This window comes from Bufo gargarizans, chromosome 1 (assembly GCF_014858855.1).
Source record: "Bufo gargarizans isolate SCDJY-AF-19 chromosome 1, ASM1485885v1, whole genome shotgun sequence".
Classification (NCBI taxonomy): domain Eukaryota; kingdom Metazoa; phylum Chordata; class Amphibia; order Anura; family Bufonidae; genus Bufo; species Bufo gargarizans.
The window spans coordinates 663,837,193-663,860,786 of record NC_058080.1 but is presented as its reverse complement, the minus strand read 5'-3'; the positions used below and the strand labels follow the sequence as shown (position 1 = coordinate 663,860,786).

The 23,594-nt window shown below is 44.1% G+C and overlaps 1 protein-coding gene across 3 annotated transcripts in view; it reads left to right on the top strand.

Annotated features, from left to right (window-relative positions):
* FAM169A (family with sequence similarity 169 member A) overlaps positions 1-23,594 on the top strand; it is a 95,655-nt gene that overhangs the window by 31,617 nt on the left and 40,444 nt on the right. For all 3 annotated transcript variants that reach the window (XM_044291849.1, XM_044291833.1, XM_044291842.1), the window contains exons 2-7: positions 389-525; positions 2,371-2,470; positions 5,720-5,805; positions 9,495-9,666; positions 10,174-10,353; positions 15,693-15,821. In XM_044291849.1, coding sequence (XP_044147784.1) covers positions 391-525; positions 2,371-2,470; positions 5,720-5,805; positions 9,495-9,666; positions 10,174-10,353; positions 15,693-15,821 — 802 coding nt within the window. In that variant the 5' untranslated portion in view covers positions 389-390. The remainder of the gene's footprint in view (positions 1-388; positions 526-2,370; positions 2,471-5,719; positions 5,806-9,494; positions 9,667-10,173; positions 10,354-15,692; positions 15,822-23,594) is intronic.

Sequence of the window (23,594 nt, the reverse complement as noted above, 5' to 3'; positions counted from 1 at the left end):
TGGCCCACATTTAGCAATGGGAGTGCACCTAGATTGGTGGCCAAAAATGTCTGTCTATCCCTGCACCACATTTATTATCCAGCCATTGTGATATATTTGGTGCACGTCTAGCTAGCCTGTCTGATTCCACGTCATATACAGGATGGATGGACATATTATCATCAAGATTAGGCTCATGTCTTGTGCCATGGCCCAGCCCTTGTTTGTCCCCATTCTCACTTTCCTTTTGCGAACCATGTGGGGTGAACATGTGGTTTTCTTTCTCCAGGTTGCATTTTTTCCATTTGATATTGTGTGGAGTGTTTGAGTAGCAGAGTAAATAACTTATTTAGATACTGTAGTTCTTTGTGTTTTTTCACATCTTACACATGTTTTGTGTTACTTTCAGGAATGGCCTTCCCTGCCGATCTCTTGGAGAACTGTAGCCATGATGAACTGGAGAGCCTGTCAGAGGATTATTTGTCTTACCTCCGATGTGCTGACCCTGATAATCCGGAGTATTTATCACCCCAGATTGGAAGAGAGGTGATATGTACAAAGATTCCCCATTTCTGTAGTTGGAAAATTTTGCTTTGGACTTGATGGACTCACAGTAGAAGTGTCTCTGACAATGCTCACGTGTCTCTAATAGGAATTGAATCAAATGACCCTGCCATAGTGGCAAGGTAGATAGCTTTCTGCTCATTTGCTGGGGCAGACTGGCCATAGACCCTACAGGGAAATGTCCCTGTGGGCCGCTGACCAGGGGACTCTTAGCTCTCCTCACTGCCATGGCCAGGTACATAATGATCTGATTCTTTAAGTGGTAATTAACACTGGGAGCATCAGGTACTTATGTTTCTGGCCAATGACTGCTGGTTCCATCCTGAATTCAGTAGGTGATGCAGTTGATTTGCTGAAGAGGGGCACAGGACCCCATGGCTCTCTGCCCTGCTATATGATGAAGTGTAGAAATGGCACAGGGATGCAGGTGTCTCAGGCTTAAGGCTGGAAAAGGACTTTGACCTGCACTGGAGATGGTGACTTGTAACTGGACTCTGGTATTTAATTTTTTTTCTTCTTTCCTTGGCCACTTGTGGATCATACTACCTGGGCACTATAGGGGTCATTACTAGGGGAAGTCCAGGTAGCATGCTGAAGGTAGGGTTGGCTAGGTGCTGTGACCTCGAATCCTTAACACTCCTGTTTTCTGAGATTTCTAAGTTGTGTTCTCTAATCTAAGCAAACACCTTCAATTGCTTTTCAATGGCTTATGTCTCAAGATAACTCGATGAGTTAAGAAATTTGAGTTAAGAGCAGGAGTGCTAACCCTGCTACATCTGTACCTCCTAAGCCCCCTGCTCCATATCTTAATTATGAACAATTGGAGGAGGAGGAGGACAGAATGTGGCAGCTGTTGATGGCCACCACAGAACGACAGCTTCTAGGGAGATAATTTGTCCTGCTCGGACAGGATATTGTGCTGCACTGTGGTAAGTGGTTCTGCTAGGATGGTATTTTGTGCTGCATTATGCCACTGCTGACTCTTCCTACTTTTGTTGGGCCCATCTACTTGTGTTGGTCCTACCTGCTTGTGTTGCCCAAGCTTCTGTCAATTTGGACCTGCCTACAAAATGTGGGCCACTTTTAGGTTTATTTCCAGGGCCACTTGAAGTTCCCAGTCCACTCCTGCTCGCTTGTAACCTTTCTCAAATTCCTTTTAAGGACTTGCTTACAAAAAAGAATGTGCATCCTCCCTGTTAGGCTACTTTCACACTTGCGGCAGGACGGATCCGACAGGCTGTTCACCCTGTTGGATCCATCCTTCCGCCGTGCCGCCGGACCGCCGCCCCGTCCCCATTGACTATAATGGGGGCGGAGCTGCGGCACAGCACGGCAGTATACAGCGAAAGGCTGCCGGACTAAAAGTCCTGCATATCTGACTTTTTAGTCCGGCGGCCTCTCACCGCGAACTGCGCCGGAGCTCCACCCCGTCCCCATTATAGTCAATGGGGACGGAGCGGCGGCACGGCGAAATAGCGGAAGGACGGATCCGACAGGGTGAACAGTCTGTCGGATCCATCCTGCCACAAGTGTGAAAGTAGCCTTAGCTGAAGCGGGGAGCTATATACATATAGATATTTAGAGGTTTGGGTGAATAAAAAGTGGTCCACCACCTTTTTTCACAACCATTGGAGTGCTGCCTCATTTTGTACCTTTAAATATAGGCTCAACAATCTACAACCTGGAGAGATTGCACTCGTATCATTTTGACTAGTGCTGCTGCTCTTTTGTATATATGTGTGTATATATATATATATATATATATATATATTTATTTATTTAGAGATATTTGATCAGTGGTGATCATTAATGCATGTTTTTGTCTAGGTACCAATCAGTCTTAGTACAGTAGGATATGTCCCACTTTATGGAGGAGATCAGACACACAAAATTCTGGCTCTTTTTGCACCTGAAGATTCACTGACAGGTATGACTTTATGTAATGACTGTATCGTGTGTCTCTTAATAGAAATGGACAACTATTAATGTACAATAGACCACTAAGATTTCAATAATTAATTAAATATTGAACTATAGCGTTTATAAATTCAGAGGTCCAGAGGATGGTAACTAATCAGCCCCCTCACTGGTTCCGACACTTTTGCTGGCGAGAATAGTGCCACATTCACCACTGTTCCCAGTATTAGGGAACAACCACACGGCACGGTCGTGATCCCTTTAGGTTGCAGCCAGCTGCCGTCAAGAACCGCATGGCCAATTAGTCCACTGCTGCCTGATATTTAACTGAATTCTCAATGGCCATGTGGCACTTTCAATACCACGTGACCATTTAGAATTCAGACCGTTTACACAGCGCAGTCTTCATTAGCTAAATATTAGGTAGCTGCGGCCTAGTTCTTGACCAAAGCCTAAAGTTGGCACTCTAATAGAGGTAGTTTAAATGTCCAGAGTTCTTCTTTTGGGGGAAGGGAATATTGTACATGTTTCGTTGCCTGGCAGAGTTGCCCTTCTCTCCACATGGCAAAAAAATTTACATGCTCAGTTGATCCAAGCATACATGTTGAGGGAGATAGCTGGTGGTTATATCCCATTGCTACATGCCCACCTTTAATATTACGCATCATTTCATGGAGAGAATACGTTGTAACTGGAAAAGGTAGAAAAATACAACTAAATAACAAACAAGAAATATGTAGTTTATGGGGATAAATAATCAAGTTGTCGTTTTTTTAGGCTGAGGCTATATGACCATCTTCGCCACAACACTCGTCGCACAACCAAGATCGCTGTGTAGCAGTGCAGCCATCGAAGTTAATGGGGTCACAGTGCGACTTGTAAGTTGCAGCAACCACAACCCCAGAATCAGAAAAAATACAACACTGTTGGATTCATTGCAATTCTTGGGTCGCGGCAATTACCTTGTTGCTCTGCGACACAATTCAGTTCAGTGGCTGCCCTGCTATATAGTTATCTTGGTTGTGCTACAAGTGTCATGGCCAAGATCGCTGTGTAGCCCCAGCCTTACAGATAAGAAGACTGGTGGGAAAACATGTAGATTCATGAACAATATACTATTATAGTATACAGAATAATGTCTATACAGTGTAGGGTTGTTGCGGGTATCGATATTTTTGTCTTGGTATGGATATGATACCGGGATTTGACATTTATCGATACTAGGCTGCCCTACTGCACAGCCTAGCATCAGAGAACATGGAGCGCACTGCTGTCAGCGCGCTCATGTTCCCTCAGCAGCACAGGGGACGAGTCACCCTCTCCCTCCTCCCTGACTGTGCCGCCACTGCTGCCAATAAGAAGAAAGAGGGACGGAGGAGGGGCGGGCGCACTGCGCCACCAATGATAGTAGAGGACCTTTCATAGGTCCAAACATTGTAAGCTAATTATCAGGATATGTAGAGCAGCGCCCAGGGATCTCACTGCACTTACTATTATTCCTGGGCGCCGCTCCATTTGCCCGCTGTGGCCCCCGGTATATTCTCCCACTCTGTATGCTAATTGCTAGGATCTGAGAAATGGGAAGGAGACTGCCCTTTTTCTAAGTGGGCGTTCCTTCTCCCTGTCTGTAGCGCCATCCAATCAAAGCGCAGAGCGTCACAGCCAGGGAGAAGGTGAGTTTTTTTTTCGTCCCTGGCTGTGATGCTCTGCGCTTTGATTGGACAGCGCTACAGACAGGGAGAAGGAACGCTCATTGAGAAAAAGGGCAGTCTCCTCCACATTGCTCTGATGCTAGCAATTAGCATACAGAGCGGGAGAATATATCGGGGGCCACAGCGGGCGAACGGAGCGGTGCCCAGGAATAATAGTAAGTGCAGTGAGATCCCTGGGCGCTGCTCTACATATCCTGATAATTAGTTTACAATGTTTGGACCCATGAAAGGTCCTCTTTAACCTTTAATACAGGAGGCGGGTGCCGGCAGCAGAATCATTATCAAAATCATTGGTGGCGCAGTGCGCCCCCCCCCCCCCCTCAACCCCCCCCAGTATTAAAAACATTGGTGGCAGTGGCCGCTTCTGATCGGAGCCCCAGCAGTGTAATCCTGGGGCTCCGATCGGTTACCATGGCAGCCAGGACGCTACTGAAGCCCTGGCTGCCATAGTCTGCGCCCTGCTGCTGTGTGTACTATGCACAGGACAGCAGGGAGAGTGTGAAGTCCTAGTCACCCTTATAGAGCTCTATTAGGGTGAATAGGACAAGGGATTAAAAGATCCCAGGTTCTAGCCACTAAGGGGGCTAAGTTATTAAGTATAAATCACCCCCTTTCCCAATTTTACATATAAAATATATAAACAATAAATAATTAAACATATTACATATCGCCATGTCCGAAAAGTCCAAACTATTAAAATATAAAAAATATCTCCTATGCGGTGAACACAGGAACAGAAAAATATTAAAATAAAAACTGTGTGATTCGCCATTTTTTAAAATGTGGAATGCATGTGGCTTTTTTGGTGTTTTATTTTTTTGCGTGGTATGAAATGGTATCGAGCAGGCTCGGACTGGCCCACAGGGGTACAGGGGAATCCCCAGGTGGCCCCCTGAGCAAAGTGGTCCCCTAGTCTCCCACTGCACAAGAGGCACATAACACATTAGACTTGCTGCACTACATACATATATTCAGTGTACAGCCCCTCAACCAGCCTATGTTCATATGAAAAACTTGTTAGATTATATTTGAATGTATCCGTATGGTGGACAAAATCACCGAAAATAATATCTCACAGACAGTTGCTATAACAATACAAATATCACTGAGGGCAACTTCCTAAAAATTAACTTTTAATCAGTATATGATAAAATACATCAGGTAAGACGGGTCCTACAGGACCAATATAGCCGTAGTACAGCGAAAAAATCGGAAAGCTGTCGAAACAGGACGGTTAGCAGCTAAGTAGGCCGGGTAGCACAGATGGAACAACACGTCAGAGAGACTAATGCCTGTCCCCCTATGCTTACCCTTAAAAGAATCTGCTCAGCCCAGAGATACACCATGATGGTAGGAAGTTGCCCTTAGTGCTATTTTTATCCATATGGTGGGCCCTTAAAATAGATTTTACTGGTGGGCCCTAGGTACCCCAGTCCGACACTGGTATTGAGTATCGCAATACTTTTTTATGGTATCGAGATCGAATCAAAATTTTGGTATCGCAACAGCCCTAATACAGTAGGATATATGTTGTTACTCCTCTACAGCTGTGGCACTGTATCTTGGTCACCAGTGGTGGACAATTGATGACGTTGTTAGGACATCAAACTCCTCTCGAGAGGGCCTTCAGCAGGTAAGAACTGGGTGATAATCTACTGTTATATTTCTCCTTAAAGGGAGTCTGTCACCACATTTTAGCATGTTAGACCGTTAAAATAGGGTTATGTGATCCAGCCAGAACATAAAAACGGTACCTTTGTGGTAGAAAACGGACTTTTCAATTTGCAGAAAACGAACTTTTAAGATTATCTTCTGAGCCCTCTCAAGTGCCCAGGGCGGTCTCTCAATCCTCGGAGCCCAGGCAGGCACCTCCTAAACGGCTGATAACTCCGCCCTCCGTGCGCCTCTGCCCGCCCGTTTACTCCCCTCCCCTGTCCCTTTCCACTGCGGCTGTGCGTTACAAATCGTAGTGGGCGCATGCGCAATGCGATGCCCGCTCCTGGCAGGGCATCGCAATACCTATTGCGCATGCGCCGGCTAAACGGCGCGAAATCTGCAGGATTAGCCGGCGCATGCGCAATAGGTATTGCGATGCCCTGCCAGGAGCGGGCATCGCATTGCGCATGCGCCCACTACGATTTGTAACGCACAGCCGCAGTGGAAAGGGACAGGGGAGGGGAGTAAACGGGCGGGCAGAGGCGCACGGAGGGCGGAGTTATCAGCCGTTTAGGAGGTGCCTGCCTGGGCTCCGAGGATTGAGAGACCGCCCTGGGCACTTGAGAGGGCTCAGAAGATAATCTTAAAAGTTCGTTTTCTGCAAATTGAAAAGTCCGTTTTCTACCACAAAGGTACCGTTTTTATGTTCTGGCTGGATCACATAACCCTATTTTAACGGTCTAACATGCTAAAATGTGGTGACAGACTCCCTTTAAAGGGATTGTATGGTTTATCAGACATACAGGTGAAACTCGAAAAAAATGTATATCGTGCAAAAGTTCATTTATTTCAGTAATGCAACTTAAAAGGTGAAACTAACATATGAGATGGACTCATTACATGCAAAGCGGGATATTTCAAGCCTTTATTAGTTATAATTTGGATGATTATGGCTTACAGCTTATGAAACCCCAAATTCAGAAAATTAGAATATTACATGAAATCAATAAAAAAAAGGATGTTAAATAGAAAAATCCCTGCTGCTTGGGCACCTTTTTCTTCCACACTTGTCCCTTCCACATAACTTTCTATTAACGTGCTTTGATACAGCACTTTGGGAACATCCAACTTCTTTTGTAATTACCTTTTGAGGCTTTCCCTCCTTATGGAGGGTGTCAATGATGGTTTTCTGCACAACTGTCAGGTCAGCAGTCTTTCCCATGATTGTGATTCCTATTGAACCAGACTGAGAGACAATTTAAAGGCTCAGGAACTCTTTGCAGGTGTTATGGATTAATTAGCTGACTAGAGTGTGACACCGAGCCTAGAATATTGAAACTTTTTACCATATTCTAATTTTCTGAGATTGTGAATTTGGAGTTTTCATAAGCTATAAGCCACAATCATCCAAATTATAACAAATAAAGGCTTGAAGTATCTCGCTTTGCATGTGATGAGTTTATCTCATATATTAGTTTCACCTTTTAACTTGCATTACTAAAAATAAATGAACTTTTGCACGATATTCAACTTTTTTGAGTTTCACCTGTATCTTCAAATATCCTATTACATAATTCAGAGTTTTCAGAGGGAGTCATTCATTCAGAACCCTTATCTTTTGGCTAAAGTGGAAAATGGCTAAAAAGAGCAAGTCCATGCCAGTATTGCAGGAAGTCATAACCAGTGATGGCCAGTTCGCATTGTTCACCCGCGAACACATGCAAGCTGCCATCGTAAATCACAAGTCCTTACCTGTGCCGCGAGCCGGTGTGAAACAAATGCGGTCACCAGGAGCAGGCAGTTCCGAGAACAGCCCGATGAAGGCCCCCGGTGGCTGTTCTCGGAACTGCCTGCTCCCGGTGACCGCATTTGTTTCAGACCGGCTCGCGGTGCAGGCACAGGTAAGGACTTACCTATGCCTTGCCGGACTTGTGATTTAAGATGGCAGCTCACATGTGTTCGCGGGCGGACACTGCGAAACAGCCATCACTGGTCATAACCAGTAATTAGTTGGATAACAGCCTGTCAGTTTTGATGAGAACTTTGAACTGCTTAATCTCCTATACTGGGAACACCAACACTTTACAGCTGATCGATGGGTGTATGAGCAGCCAGACAACGGTATCAATGGTTTACTGGGGAGCCCTTCTAAGGGTACTTTCACACTAGCGTTTTTATTTTCCGGCGTTGAGTTCCGTCCTAGGGGCTCTATACCTGATAAGAACTGATCATTCTGAATGTAGAGCAATCCGTTCAGGATGCATCAGGATGTCATCAGTTCAGTCTTTTTGACTGTTCAGGACGGAGATAATACCGCAGCATGCGGCCAAAATAACTGAACACTTACCGGCATTTTTTCCCATAGGAATGTATTAGTGCTGAATCCGGCATTCAAAATACCGCAATGCCGGATCCGTAAAATGTGAAAAAAATATATAACGGATCTGTTTCTCCGGATGACAAAGGGAGAGACGGATCCGTTCTTGCAATGCATTTGTAAGACGGATCCGCATCCGGGTCCGTCTACAAATGCTTTCCGTTTGCATGCAGATTGCCTGATCCAGCAGGCAGTTCCAGCGACGGAACTGCTTGCCGGATCACTCTGCCGCAAGTGTGAAAGTACCCTAACAAACAGGTGTTGATCAAATCCTACAGCCTCCATAAATGGGTTATCCCATGAATAATGTAAAAAAATGAAAATAAGACATCACATAGTACATGACAACCTCTTTCTAACAAAGCTAGAACCTGCCCGGTACTTCACATGGATCCAGAGATCGCCACATTCATTGCTCCAAATGTTCTGATAGATAGTGATGTGGCTGTTCCACAGATTTTAGAACATGTCCTATTCTGGTCTGTATTGTGGACAAGAATAGCCCTTTCTATTGACGGCAGCAAGAAAAATGTGCAATACACACAGAAGGTATTTGTGGATCCGTTGTTTCCAGACCGAAATACAGACATGGCCATTGTGCATGATTCCGAAGTGGCTGATTTATTGACTTTTAATAGGGCTTTATTTTCAGAGAAATATGTTCTTGCTCATTATAATCTCCCATGTATCTCCTATTCGTTGGGATGAAAAAGTAGATATGACTTTGATAAACTTTTATCACCAAAAGTTGGATGAAGGAATAACATTAGTAATAAGATATTTACAGACACCGTTACAGAGGTTAATGCAGGGGTGTAGCTATGAGGGGGGCAGAACTTGCTTTCGAATCCAGGTCATGCAACGTGAAGGGGCCCAAAAACTCTTTCTACACCATGAGAGGATACCAGTATGACGCATTATAGTTACGGGCCAATTTGCTTCATGTTACTACTGATGAGTGGCATAGGCAATATTCGAATTCGCAATATTTTGCACATTTTTGGCCAAATATTCGCCATAAATTCAAGAATTCGTGATCTCCAGTAATTGTTTACTTGATTGCGAAAAATCGGCAATGTAATATATTTGCGATACGCGAATACGAATATCTAGCACTATATTATAAATATTTGCGAATTCTCGAAGTGGCGATATTCGCGATTAAAATTCGAATATTCGTGCTCAACACTACATGTTACCCCTCTCAGTTATGCAAATTACACAAATACTCATGCAGCACCGTGAAAAGGGAAAGCTTGAAGTTCATATTTGATGGATCTTGTTTGCAGGCCAGGTCTCTTGGAGAAAGAATTGTTCTATACGTGCTAAACCGAATTATATATCGAAAGAAAGAAATGGAGCGGAATGAGGTTCCCTTCCTGTGTCACAACAGCTCAGACTATGCCAAGATTTTGTGGAGGAAGGGGGAAGCCATTGGATTCTATTCTGTGAAGCCTTCGGGTCAGTATTTTTTTCAGGTGGAATAATTATATTATGCCTTTTGTTTGTCTATTCATCATAATCCTGATGGGGAATAGGGGATAAGTCACTGCTGCAGCCAGTCATCGGCTGCAGCGGCACATGTGGCTCAACTAAAAGCTTACAAGAGGGGAATGTAGTCTGTCAATGGCAGTGGGGACCAAAGGAGTGGGAACCCAACAGCGGGAAGCAGGTAAATATGATTCCCTCCGCAGGTCCGGTGAAGTAAGTGGTTTGGCAGAAAGGCCCCCAGAGCTGAACAACCCTTTTAAGTGGTTAGCCAAGCGTGTCTTTGCATATTGAGGGCATAGTAAAGAATGTATTACACCTGCCGATTTATTTATATTTTTTTACAAATGAAGTTTAATGTGTTTGTGGAATTTTTTTGTAGAATAATAATAATCTTTATTGATATAGCGCCAGCAGCAATTTACAATCAGAAGAGTCTTGTACGAACTCCCTTTAAATTGTTTTATATTCATTTACCAGGAAGTATGTGCACAGCATATCTAACACAAAACTACACGCTCCCAGTTCTGGACACGATGTTTGTGAGAAAGCGATATCGTGGTAAAGATTTCGCTTTACAAATGCTTGAAGATTTTGTTGACTGTTTCACAGAAGACTCACTTGGACTGAGGTATCCTCTGTCATCGTTAATGTATACAGGTAACCTGCCGCTACTTTACATACATCCCACGTCGTCTGTGTTTAGCGCTTCATTTTTTTGATTTTGCATTTCTTGGTCATCTTGCAATTTATGAACCTTGACATCTTTTCATTGATGCTAATCCAAGGGTTGACAGAGAAATTAAGAGTATGCACAAGCCAGGTCTACCTGACCTATATCCCTTGGGATGTAGACCCTGTAAAATGATCCCACTAGATCAGCGTTTCCCAACAAGGGGTTCCCCATGGCAAGTCCTGTCACTCTTACAGTAGGAAGGCAAACTGATTTCAGCCTGGTCAAAGATGCTTTGCAAAACAGTACAAATTCCTTAGCCAAATTCTAGTGTTGGACAAGAACTAGGGAGCAGATTGTGTTGCAGAAAATTTCTGCAACTGGAATTCAGTTCCATCCATTTAAATGCGGATGTTTTGGCAGGAAACTCATGGATTTCTGCAAGCCTCGTTCAGATGAATGAAACTGGATTTTCAGTTCCAGAAATTTATTGCAACTAAATCTGCCTGGTGTGAAGGCACGCTTATAGAACTTTCCGCTGCCCCTACACCAAGCTTCTGTGAGGCAGGAATAGCTTTACGGTGACCCCTAAAGTGCAGAATTTTTTCAGGCAAGGATTCCCCTGTTTTAATAAGTTTGGGAATCACTGCCCTAGTTGCTGGTAAATCTGGGCTTGAAATAGAGCTTCATGATGGTGTTTTTCTGTGAAGGTCAGTGGAATTGCCAGCCACCATGCTCGTCATGCTAACCGCCATTTGTTTATGATAGACACATTGATTCCCATGACAGCTGCAGTGCTCTCCATCACATCTACAGTGCTTACCTGCTGGGCTGGTTTCTATTTGTCTGTCGTGCAATTCTGATATCTGCACATCAGCTGATTCCCTGCTAGTATTCAGTTGTATACAATTCAAAATGGCAATTTCCATCCTGGAATACTCAAAATACCCAGGGTATGTGCCCCTGTACCAAGGCCTAGCGACTGCAGTGCCCAAGAGGACTACTGCATAGGGTTAGTTACTGCTAAAAGGGTTAATTTAATCTTGTTGAACTACTTGTTTATTTATGCACTGTTTATACCTAATGGCAATGAGTGGTCAATATATTGTTAACAGTGTCAAATTCAATGCTTCCTTCCTGAAAATCTGCTGCTCGGTAGGTAGTGGAGGAGACTAGTCCATTTACATGCACCGATCTTCTCCAGAGTATGGGGAGGAGCGATCGCTAATGCCATCACTCTTCCCCATACTGTCTCATTGTTTCCCGGCGGCAGATCGTGTTTACACAGCACCGCCATCCACTGGGAAACGATGATCTTTTGTGCTGCATTTATACCGTAAGATCATTGCTAATGAGCGTTACTAGTAACGCTGGTGATCGATGATAGTTTCAATTGTTGGCCCGTGTAAATGGCCCATTAGTTGAGCTGAGCTACAGGAAGGATGTGTGTGCGAACCCCTGCAGACTAGGCCCAAGTCTAGAGAACCTTTCACTCTGAGACTACAGCTACCAAAGAAGAAACTTTGCCATCAAGGCCATGCAAGATAATGTCCGTAAGATATTTGCTTGTTAATGGCAAAAGACTTTGCTGCTGTGGAAAGGGTATATTGCATCTAGCGCCGACCACATGTTGAGATGGACTAGCCATCCAGCTCTAAGTTCTGGTGCAGAATTTCTGCACCCCTCAGCCTGGAAATTGCATAAAGAGTTAACAGGAACGGGATAGCACTCCTGTGGTCAATTTGGAGAGACTACAAAGTGTCCTTAGAAGTAGAGTAAGGGAGCACTACTAGTATCATCGTTGTCGCTTCCTATACACAGCTATTGGGAGGAGACTATACTGTGATATACTTTTGAACTGTGCCTTTTGCTGCTATCTGAACTAGTATTCCCATCATGAATTTGGTAAAGAAAGGTTTTACTTATTGCATCCAACGGGCCTAGTTATTTACTCCATCCGCTGGCCCTGCATCCGTATTCCTGCCTTGCACCCTGCCAACCCCCTAATATCAAGGGCACCCAAACTATCATCAGGCAGGACCTCTAGAGAGTCAAGCAGCGCCCCTAGGGAATAAAGTGTGTGCCCTCAATTCACTGTGCGAGGCCCAGGGAGCTCCAGGGTGAGGACTGCCACTGCCATCATAGCTACCACTCCTTCCCTCTGAGTTGCTGCACTGGGGAAGAGTACATTAACACTTTGTTATACCAGCTTATGACTGTACAAGATTATATATCTGCCTGCAGTTTTAAAGTGATGAAAAATTAATGCATACAGCACAGATTTTTCTACAATAATCTCCAGAATAGTTTTAGCATTATTCTATCTGTGTATTTCAAACTAGTCATTATTGCACTCCGGCCATTAGTATACGTGCTGCATTATGGACTGGCAGATGTGACTACTAGTTTGTGCACTTTACATTGTTCTGCTCCAGCAGGGCTCCTGACTCCTGGAGGTTCAGTCTGTGTGCGACACTTATCTGATAATCTCCTTTATCTCACTGGCGCTTTAATTGCTTGTAATATGTGTATAATCATACTGGAGATCAGCAGTGGACTTACTGGTGAGCTTGTTGTGGGCTTGTGCTTATACATAGCAGGTGGTCTGAACAAGCGGCAATGCAGTGTAAAGCTGGAGTACAGTGAAAGATGGATTTAGAACTGCCGTTAGACAATGCCGCTAAGCTTCTGTCACTGATTACAGCTCTGTCCTAAGGATTCATCCACTTAGCCTACACTAATGGAAATAAAAAGCAAGTAAGCATTGAGCAGTCGTGGATCAGGACCGTTTTTAGACGGACAATATTTTTGTCGGGTTATATGGATGCTGTCCAAGTTAGAACAGACAGCACCTGGACTGAACACGGACTAACTCAATTGAATTAGTATCTTCATCTGAACAATTTTCTGCATGGAACATTGGTCCCTGCTAAGAAAGCTGCAGCATGTTCTATCGCTGTCCGTTTTTTCGACTTTATTTCTCTTGCTTATATAGCGCTAACATATTCTGCAGCACTTTGCAGACATTATCATATAAATTTGATTCTCAGCAAAGCCACATTTTTGCCTGAAATCATGTAAAAAACAAAAAATATCATACTTACCTCATCAATTTGCTCACGGTGGCCTCCATCTTGCTTAAAGATCTCGTACAAAATTCCACGCTTGGTGACGTATGACATCACCATGCCTGCCAGCGTTATAACGTTTCGTGCCAGATCTTCAAGCAAGATGGCGGCGGCCGACCTGAGGTAAGTAAAATTTATTTTTTTGTTTCATTTTACACTTTTATTTATATCAGATGCCGCGATCAGCTATGAGCACGCCATCTGAGGGGTACAATGACGGGGAGCGGCGTAATCGCAGCTCCCTTTTCATGCACCCACTGCTTACAAAGAAATGGGCTTTGTGACAAAGTATTTCATCACAAAGCAATTTTTTTTTAAATAAAATACGGCGAAGCAGCCAAATCAAATCCATTTCAGTCCATTTTAAAACTGGTGAACTTGTGTTCATCATCCAGAATACGGACAAGTTTCCAATCATCTGTCTGTAAGCAGCCTGAAGGTTACAACTAGACTAAAATCTATATTAACCTCACTTCAGTTAAATGTAAGGAAAATGATCTCCAGAATTCACTCTGTATCTTTTGCTGGTCAGATATTATGTTTGCTTGTAGGAGAGATTTTATGTAGAAGAAAATGATCATACAGTTGTGCAATAATATCGTAATTATGTAAATATATTGCTGTATGCTTATACCGTACAAACCTTTGCTGAGCCATCAAACATTTAAAGGCTATGGACACCTTTGGGGGAAATTTGTATTACTCATTTTTAGCTAAAAATCATTTTATTCAATTGGTCTTTATAAAAAATGTTGAGCCCCTTTCTCTGTACAGCCTTGAGATTCTCTAGTAGCAGGCTCTGTATGTTTCCTGTCAGGCAGCTCTGCTGGTGGCTTCTGGTCTCTGACCTTATAAATGCTTATTATAGCTCAATTATTATCTTACTGATAAGAATGTGGTTAAATAAGTGTTTATATGACCTTTTAGTAATTTAGAGATAAGGATTATTAGGTGACCAGCACAAAGTAAAAGTGAAAGTGTGATTCTCACAGCTAGGCAGAACTTAACAAAGCTAAAGAATATTTTTTTTAATAAGTAACAATTGAAAAAAAAGCCCAAAATGAGTAAAATGCAATAATTACTTGGCCCCATATACTATTTTGATATGCCAATAGTTTGTAGCGGGAGTGATGCAGGTTGTAGTGCAGAACAGCTGTGGACTATTTCCCATGGCCCTGCTAGCATAATTTAGACATGCCTATATTCTGTGAACGCAGTTGTAATTGGTGTCTGTTTAGTGTCCTGTGACATTGATATAATTGCTATGTTCTGTTAGCAGAATTTAATACAAACTGGTAATGTTTCCAAGTGTGGTTTCCAAGCCAGAATAACAACTTATTACCTATTTGTCGATAGGAGGGGGCCTCAGCAGCGAGACCCCTCACAGTTAGGGTCCATTCACACGTCCGTGTGTGTTTTGCGGATCCACGGATCTGCAAATCACAGACATCGGCAATGTGCGTTCCGCATTTTGCGGACCGCACATCGCCGGTACTTAATAGAAAATGCCTATTCTTGTCCGCAATTGCGGACAAGAATAGGACATTTTCTATTTTTTTCGGGATCGGAATTGCGGACCCGGAAGTGCGGATCTGCAATTCTGGATCTGGGCAGCACATCGTGCTGCCCCATAGAAATGAATGGGTCTGCAATTCCGTTCCGCAAAATGCGGAACGAAATTGCGGACGTGTGAATGGACCCTTACGTCAGTTCTATAGATTGAATTGAGCAGCAGTATGTGTGCTCCATTCAAATGGTGGATGCAAGACCCTGGTTCTCATGATCGGTGGCGATCCAACCATTGGGACCCCCGCTAATCACAAGAACAGGGGTCTCACATCCCCTATTAGAATTGTACAGTATGTATTCCTGGAAAGGAGGTCATATACAGTATATTATTTATTTATTTTTTTCTTGAAAGGAACAATCCAGCATTGTGTTATGTCCAGTAGAGCAGACTCTGAGGGGGCGGAGCATGACACAGAGATTCTGTCTTTGGTGTCCTGTGGATCTCTGTGTCATTCACCGCCCCCTCATTCCCTGCACTAGACATAACAGTTTAGTCAGGAGTATTTCTTTAATCATTGCCTGTGAATTTATTGACCAGCGTTTATAATTTATGATAACTATATCTATCGCATCTTTGTTTCATTTTCCATCATATGTATATTATCTCCTTTATTGTCTTTGTATTTTAGCCTGCAAACAGTATTTAGTCAAGTACCCTGGAGACCAGGAGCTGCTTTGGGAAGTTGAAGGAGTTGGTCATTGGTTCCAGAGAACACTTATCTCCACTATTATAAAGAGAGAATCACAGAGATTATTGGGTAAAATACATATATAGTTCAGCAGAATAGTTGTTTATATCAGTGATTTCAGACTTTTTCTTTGTACACTAAAGAGACTCTGTCACCAAGAATTTCTTGAGATTAACATTGGTGTTACTAAATCCTGTTTGGTCTCCTGGCAGAGCAAAAACCTTTTTGAGGGCTTGTTCACACGACCGTGTGAAGCCCGTGCCTGTGCTGTGGACCGTCCGTTCCGCAAAAAGATAGAGCATGTTCTATCTTTTTGTGCTGCGGAGGCACGGAATGGAACCCCAGGAAGCAGTCCGTAGTGTTCCGTTCCATGCTTCCCTTCAGAATCTCCGGATTTTCGGACTCATTGAAGTGAATAGGTCTGCATCCATGATGCGGAATGCACATGGAACGGTGCCCGTGTATTGTGGATCCGCAAATGCTAGCCGCAATACGGCAATGGGCAGCACATGTTCGTGTGAATGAGCCCTAAAGGTGATGTCTGCTTCAGACAGTCCTACTGCAGGTATTCCCACAATTATTAAAATGGGGACCGCATACTTCATGGGGCCCCCCAAAATGAACATGAACATGCGCAGTGCTACTCCATTCATCTTAATGGGAGTTCTGGAAATAGCCGAGCACTGTACTTGCCTATCTCTGGAGCTCCTATAGAAGTGAATGGAGCAACAGAGTGCATACTTGCTCTGCTCCTATGTCCATTTGGAAGGGGGGGAGCCCTGCGGGGTAGGAGGTCCCTATTCTCATGATTGGGTTTCCTATCAGTAGGAGCTCCACCAATCTAATAGTTATCCCTTATCCTGTTGATAGTGGATAACTTGCTACAACGTGAATACCCCTTTAAAGAGGACCTGTCGCCACTCCTGACATGCCTGTTTTAATAGTCTCATGCATGCCCCATGTAATAACAATTCTGGAACATTTATTCTTGTCTGTATGTTGTGCCATTCCTTTATTATTTCTACTAGAGGTTATAAATGAATTGCTAGCAGTCTGCAGTGAGGGTACAGAGGGGAGGAAACAAGTTGGGGGGGGGGGGATGGTGTACCTGCCCAGACTCACTCTATCCAATCAGTGCTGCCATTTTCAGACTGGACAGGTACACACCCCCAACTGGTTACCACCCCTCTGTACCCTTACTGCAGACTGCTAACTTCTAGTACAAATGCAACAGATGGGGTTGGTGGTGGTTAGACTACCAGGGGTCCCTTAAAGTGAAAGTTTGTGTCGTGACACCAGTTGCATTACAGCAACGAAGGACGACGTCCCCCTAAGTAAATGGTGATGGTGGTACCCAGTGTGGGAATGCCAGAGTGGTGTAAGGGTAGCCTATAATGTCCCTTTAGATGTGGCTGTGCACGTGTCACGGTGCTCCTACCTGGATATCCTGGAACCCCAGGCGTAGTCGTCTGAAGCAGTGCAAGAGATAGATGATGAAGGGGATGAAGAAATTAATTGAGTCCAGACTTGTATTGAAGTTGATAACAGCTTTACTTGAATAAACTTTCATCAGGAAACAATCTTCCAACCTTGTCTTGGTTACCAGTAGGTTTTAGCATAAATTCTGGTAGGCAAACACACTCAGCGCTGCTACATCTGTCACTCTTTGGCTCTGCTGTGCTATCAGGATTAAATAGAAACGTTTCCTTTCTGCTGAACTTAGCTTTCTGTAGTCTGATTCAATCTGTATCTTTATCTTTATCCAGGGAATCTGTCACATACGTTCCCGTGGCAGGTACCAGGAGATCGTAGAGACTGGCAACTCGTGGGTTTAATTGACAAGTTCCCTGTGAATCTTATTTTGTCTGTGTTTTGGTGAATGTCACACCCCTTGCTTAAGGTGTTGTTTGCTTGTTGGCAATTTACCTTTCCCATAAGTAGTCACTTCTCACTCTTGGAGGTGCGGTTTATAGATTTTATTCCGGTCTTCTAACTAGCTGGTCAGTTGTACTCTGTGGTGCTTCTGAAGTTGCCAGCTTTCTACTTTCAGCTAAGTCTTATCATTTTTTTATTGTATTGTGTTTGTTATATTCCCTGTTGTTTGTATCTGGGCCTGAGACAGAGACTGCCATTCGTCCATTGGGGAGGAATGGGTTGTCTCAGGTCCTAACCTCATTCCAGGGCATTATAGGGATATAAGGGCCTAGGTATCCAGCTTATGAATATTCCTACCTTCAAGGTCTATTCATATTGATGGGTAGTTAGGGCCTGGATTAGGGTTGTTTAGGAGATGACCTGTTCCTTTCCTTAGTTTCCAGGCCCAGTTACTGTTCCCCTTCCCTGCTGTGTTCAGTGTGGAGTTTTCTGTGGTCAAAGGGGACATTTTGTCAATATATGTCCAAGCATTCAGTGGCAAAAAGAGAAACAAAAAGAGACATCTAAATCCCATCTGACTATCGGAGGTGTGAGTGGAGAGTCAGAGAATGTGCATTTGTCCTTTGCTGGTAGTACCCGATTTCTCCTGATTGCAGAGGTGGCGCTAGAGTAAAAAACTGTGGGAATTTAAGTATTTATCGACAGCGGGGCCAGGGTGAACCTGATTGATGCTCAGTTTGTCCGCATGCACGGGTTATCACCAAGTACATTAAAAAAAGACATTCCTCTATTTGCTATTAATTTTGCCCCTCTTACTCAGAGGTGCTTGTCGCAAGTTTTGCATAATATCAGATTGAGTGGGTGACTTTCATCAAGCAGTTATCTTGTGTTTTGTCTTGGAAGGTCTCCCTGCACCTATGGTTCTGGGTTTACTGTGGCTTACTAAGCATAATCTAACTATCGATTGGCAAGCTAAGCAGATTCTGGATTGGGGGGACTATTATATTGATAATTGTCTCAAAGCATCCTTTTCTGTGGTTACTATTAAGGCTGTACCCGCTTTTATATCAGTTTGCCGATGTGTTTTCAGAGCATGGATGTCAGGATTTACCTTCCCATCGGGAATATGATTGCCCTGTCAATCTTATTCCCAGGGCTAAAATGCCTAAATCAAGGTTGTATAATCTTTCTGAACCTGAAAGGCAGACCATGAGAGAATATATTGCTGAGATTTTGAAGAAAGGGCACATAAGACCTTCCAAGTCTCCAGTGGCTGCAGGGATCTTTTTTGTAAAAAAAAAAAAAAAAGGATGGAGGTCTTCGGCCATGTCTGGATTTTCGTGAACTCAATCAGATTACTATCCGTGATCCTTACCCTCTTCCTTTGATTCCCGATTTGTTTAACCAGATTATTGGTGCCAAGGTGTTCTCCAAGTTGGATTTAAGGGAGGCATATAATCTGGTTAGGATCAAGGAAGGGGATGAATGGAAGACGGCCTTGAATACTCCTGAGGGGACCTTTGAGAACCTGGTCATGCCTTTCGGGTTAACCAATGCCCCGGCAGTCTTCCAACATTTTGTGAATTACATCTTTCATCACCTGGTGGGGAGGTTTGTGAACGTGTATTTGGATGACATTCTTATATATTCTCCTGACATGGAAACGCATAAGAATCATGTCAGACAGGTGTTACAGATCCTAAGGGATAATAAATTGTTCACAAAATTAGAGAAGTGTGTTTTTGTGGTACACGAGGTGTATTTCTTGGGCTACCTGCTGTCATATTCAGGTTTTCGAATGGATCCTGAGAAAGTCCGTGCTGTATTGGACTGGGATTGACCCGAAAATCTGAAGGCTCTTATGCGGTTTTTAGGATTCACCAACTATTACCGAAAATGTATTAAGAATTATTCGACAATAGTAAAACCCTTAACGGACATGACTAAGAAAGGGACGGATGTCTCTGTATGCTCTGATTCGGTGTTGCAAGCCTTTTCTGCGATTAAGGAATGCTTCTCTTCTGCTCCCATATTGGTGCAGCCAGATGTGTCACAACCGTTTATTGTAGAAGTGGACGCATCCGAGGTGGGGGTAGGAGCAGTTTTGTCACAGGGCCCATCACCTGGTAAATGGCGACCATGTGCATTTTTCTTGAAAAAAAACTATCCCCCGCTGAGAAAAATTATAATGTGGATAACAGAGAGTTGCTGGCCAATAAATTGGCTTTTTAGGAATAGCGTCATTGGTTGGAAGGGGCGATTTATCCGATCAAGGTATTCACTGATCACAAAAATCTGGCTTATCTGGAATTGGCGAAACGACTGAACCCAAGACAAGCCAGATAGGCCCTGTTATTTACCAGATTCAATTTTACTGTCATCTATCGTCCTGGGATTAAGAATGTCAAGGCGGGACGCCTTGTCACGTAGTTTACCTGTCTAAAGGGGTGGTGATATCCGCTCTTTACCCTGACTTTGAGGTGAAGGTGTTAGAGGCTCTGGGAGACGCACCGGACTCGTGTCCCTCTGGGAAACTATTTGTGCCACCGGAATTGCTTCACAAGGTGTTGGAGGAACATCATTGTACTGTTCTTACAGGACATCCTGGGAGTAGGTCCACTGCCAACCTCATATCTCATAGATTCTGGTGGCGTAAGTGTGTGAAGGACTATGTGTCAGCCTGTACTACCTGTGCACGTGCCAAGGTGACACATACTCTACCTTCTGGATCTTTACTTCCATTATCCATTCCGTCTAGACCATGGACTCATGTATCCATTTATCATTGATCTACCTAATTCTTCAGGAAAGACAGTTATTCTGGTGGTAGTAGATTGCTTTAGTAAAATGGTACATTTTATTGCATTACCAGGCCTACCTAATGCTAAAACCCTTGCACAGGTATTTGTTGACAACATTGTGAAACTTCATGGCATTCCCTCTGACGTGGTCTTGGATCGCAGCACTCAGTTTGTTTCCAGGTTCTGGAAGGCGTTCTGTACTCGTCTGGGAATTCAACTGTCCTTTTCTTCGGCTTTGCATCCTCAGTCGAATGGACAGACGGAGTGCACTAATCAGAGTCTGGAGACTTACTTGAGATGTTTTGTATTTGAGAACCAGGAGGAGTGGTCTTCCTTTTTGTCTTTGGCAGAGTTTGCCATAAACAATCCTTCCCTAGTTTCCAGGCCCAGTTACTGTTCCCCTTCCCTCCTGTGTTCAGTGTGGAGTTTTCCCCCCACACTGATCTTGACAGAATCTTTCCTTCTGGCTTCTGAGGCTCTTGGCTTTTCTGTCACTGCCACGGTTATGGTCGTGACTCCTTGGGAGCCGCATACAGTTGCCCGCAGTTTGGGTAGTTGTTTCAACCGCAGCTAGAGGCATGATGTTGTTTGTCTCAAGTGCGGTTGCCGCAGACAACAGCTATGTGTGCGGTTCCCTTGGAGTTGTGTGCGTGTGTGGATGCACGTTTGTATGTCTGGTGTGCACTTTGACACTTTCCTTTCACTGTGGCTGCCCGTGGCAACGTTTGGTATGTTGTACATGTGGTGGCAGTGTCCCGGCCTTCGGGCTGTCTCCCAGGATGGCTGCCACCCATGTCGTTGCCTGCAGTAACAGCCACAGTGTGATTAGTTTGGACACTTTCCCTTTAAGGTGTGTTTCCCTTTCCTGTGGTGCTGGAAGGGTTAACTCCCTTCCCAGTCTGTGTGTGATGTCACTGGGTGTGTCCGACTGTGGGGTGTGGCTTCTTGGCCTATATAGCCTGAGTGTTTGGCATGGCTCAGTAGGTTGCTTCAGTCATCCATGGCTGGAGCAGCCTCCTGTGCATATGACCTGCCAGTGAGAGCCACCTCTATGGTCATAAAGAATTGTCGTTATGTTGATGTCTTTATGTGTGTGATGTTGTATGTTGTTCTGTTGGGACCTTCTTATGTTTTGGTGCAGCTCACGGTTCTGGATTCCTGTCTGCTCAGGGATCCAGTCAGCAAGGCTATGGCAGGTTGGTGGAACTTGGTGTTCGCCTGCCATTCCCGTGAGGCTGTTCATGTCCCCCTTTTCCCAACAGCTTGGCCATTGAGACTCCTGCTCCTCCGTGCCAAGGAGGAGTAGGTCGTCTTACCCAGCTCCTAGCTCAGGGATCTGCGGAGGGTAAGACAGGGCTCCGAGGTTCCTGCGCATGGGTCCTCCTACCTTAAAGGTCGGCCCATGCAGGTTAGGAGTGAGGGTCAGGGTAGGGATGCGTGAGGAGGTGACCTGCTCCCTATCCTGTTCTCATGGCCGAGTAGCCACTACACCACCTGGCATCACACGGCTGAGGATTCTCCCCCATCCTCAGCCGTGACATTTTCTCTCTTGTTCCAGCAGAGCTGATGGTGCTCTGCTGGCTTTGGCAGGGCCAGGTCCAGCAGGGACGAGGGCCTGCTGCACACCCTTCTCTTTACAGGGGGTAGACTCAACTGCCTCTAGCTAACTAAACTCCTCCCTCTCTAGAGAGGGCTAGAATGGAAAAAAGGTTCCATTCCAGGCAAACTAACTCTGCCAGGCATGCCGCCATCTGCTGGTGAACCAGACACATTACATGTTAACAGTCACAAAATCAGAAATACAACTACATAATGTGCAGGACCTGGAATAAATACACATGACGGCCTTGAATCAAACATAAGACCTAGTGGAGAGGTGCAAAAGGTGGTAATGCCACTCTGGGGCGTTACATAAATAATAAAGGAATGGCACAACATAGAGTCACAAGACTAGATGTTCCAGAATTGTTATTACATGGGGAATGCATGAAGCTATTAAAACAGGCATGTTAGGAGTGGTGACGGCTCCTCTTTATCACCTTCCTACATTATCACGTACATGTATGTGGGGGAATGTAAAGATTTACTATATTTGTAAAATAATACATTAATTAACCCCTTTTCTGCCCCAATAAGGATATTGGCACTACTCTGTGCCCCATACTAGAACCCTGTATATAATTTTCGGCCTCCTGAGGCGCTTCGCCAGTTATCTGTGCTACCTGTGACACCTGCCAACTACTGCCAACTGACTCAGGGAGTTTTTATCCTAAAGGATATACAGGATTTTAGTTCACTGTTCAATAATAAAAAATAATAATAATAAAAAAAAGACCCCAAAAAAATCTATGACTAAACGGCTTTTCACTGCTGAAGAGGCATATGCTGTGCTTTTTGAGGACACTGACTTCAACAGTGGAGATGAAGTGACATTTTTAGTTTCATCTTCCTCAGATGATTCATCTAATGGTGAACCCCCTCATAGGCATCCTAGGGGTATTGCGCAGTCGCAGCCCCGTACAAGTGATTCTTCATGGATCCCCACAAATAACTATGTGCCCCAGGTGCCTGAATTTAGAGCCACTCCAGGCATCATTGTAGATACCACAGGTTTCAGTGAAATTCATTTTTTCAAATTATTCTTCACTGATGACCTAATTAACTTGATGGTGGAACAAACAAATATATATGCAAAGCAATGTATTGCCTCCCATCCAGACAGTTATCTCTCAAGGCCTCACAAATGGACCCCTACTGACACGACTGAAATGCAAACTTTTTGGGACTTCTCCTAAGCATGGGAATTATAAAAACAACAACAATACGTTCATATTGGAACAAAGATATTCTTTATCACACCCCTCTTTACTTTCTTGCCATGCCCTGGACCCGTTTCGAAGCTATTCAAAGATTTCTACACTTTAGCAATAATAATGAATGCCCGCCCTCAAGCGACCCCAGTTATGACAGACTCTTTAAATTTAGGCCAGTGATTGACCTAATTGAATTCCAAATTTGGTCAAGTATATACCCCCAAAAAATTACATTTCCGCCAGTACCTGCCCAATAAAAGGGCTAGGTATGGTGTGAAATTCTATAAGGCCTGCGAAAGTGTATCCGGGTATACATAGCGCTTTTGTATTTATGAGGGAAAAGATTCAAAAAT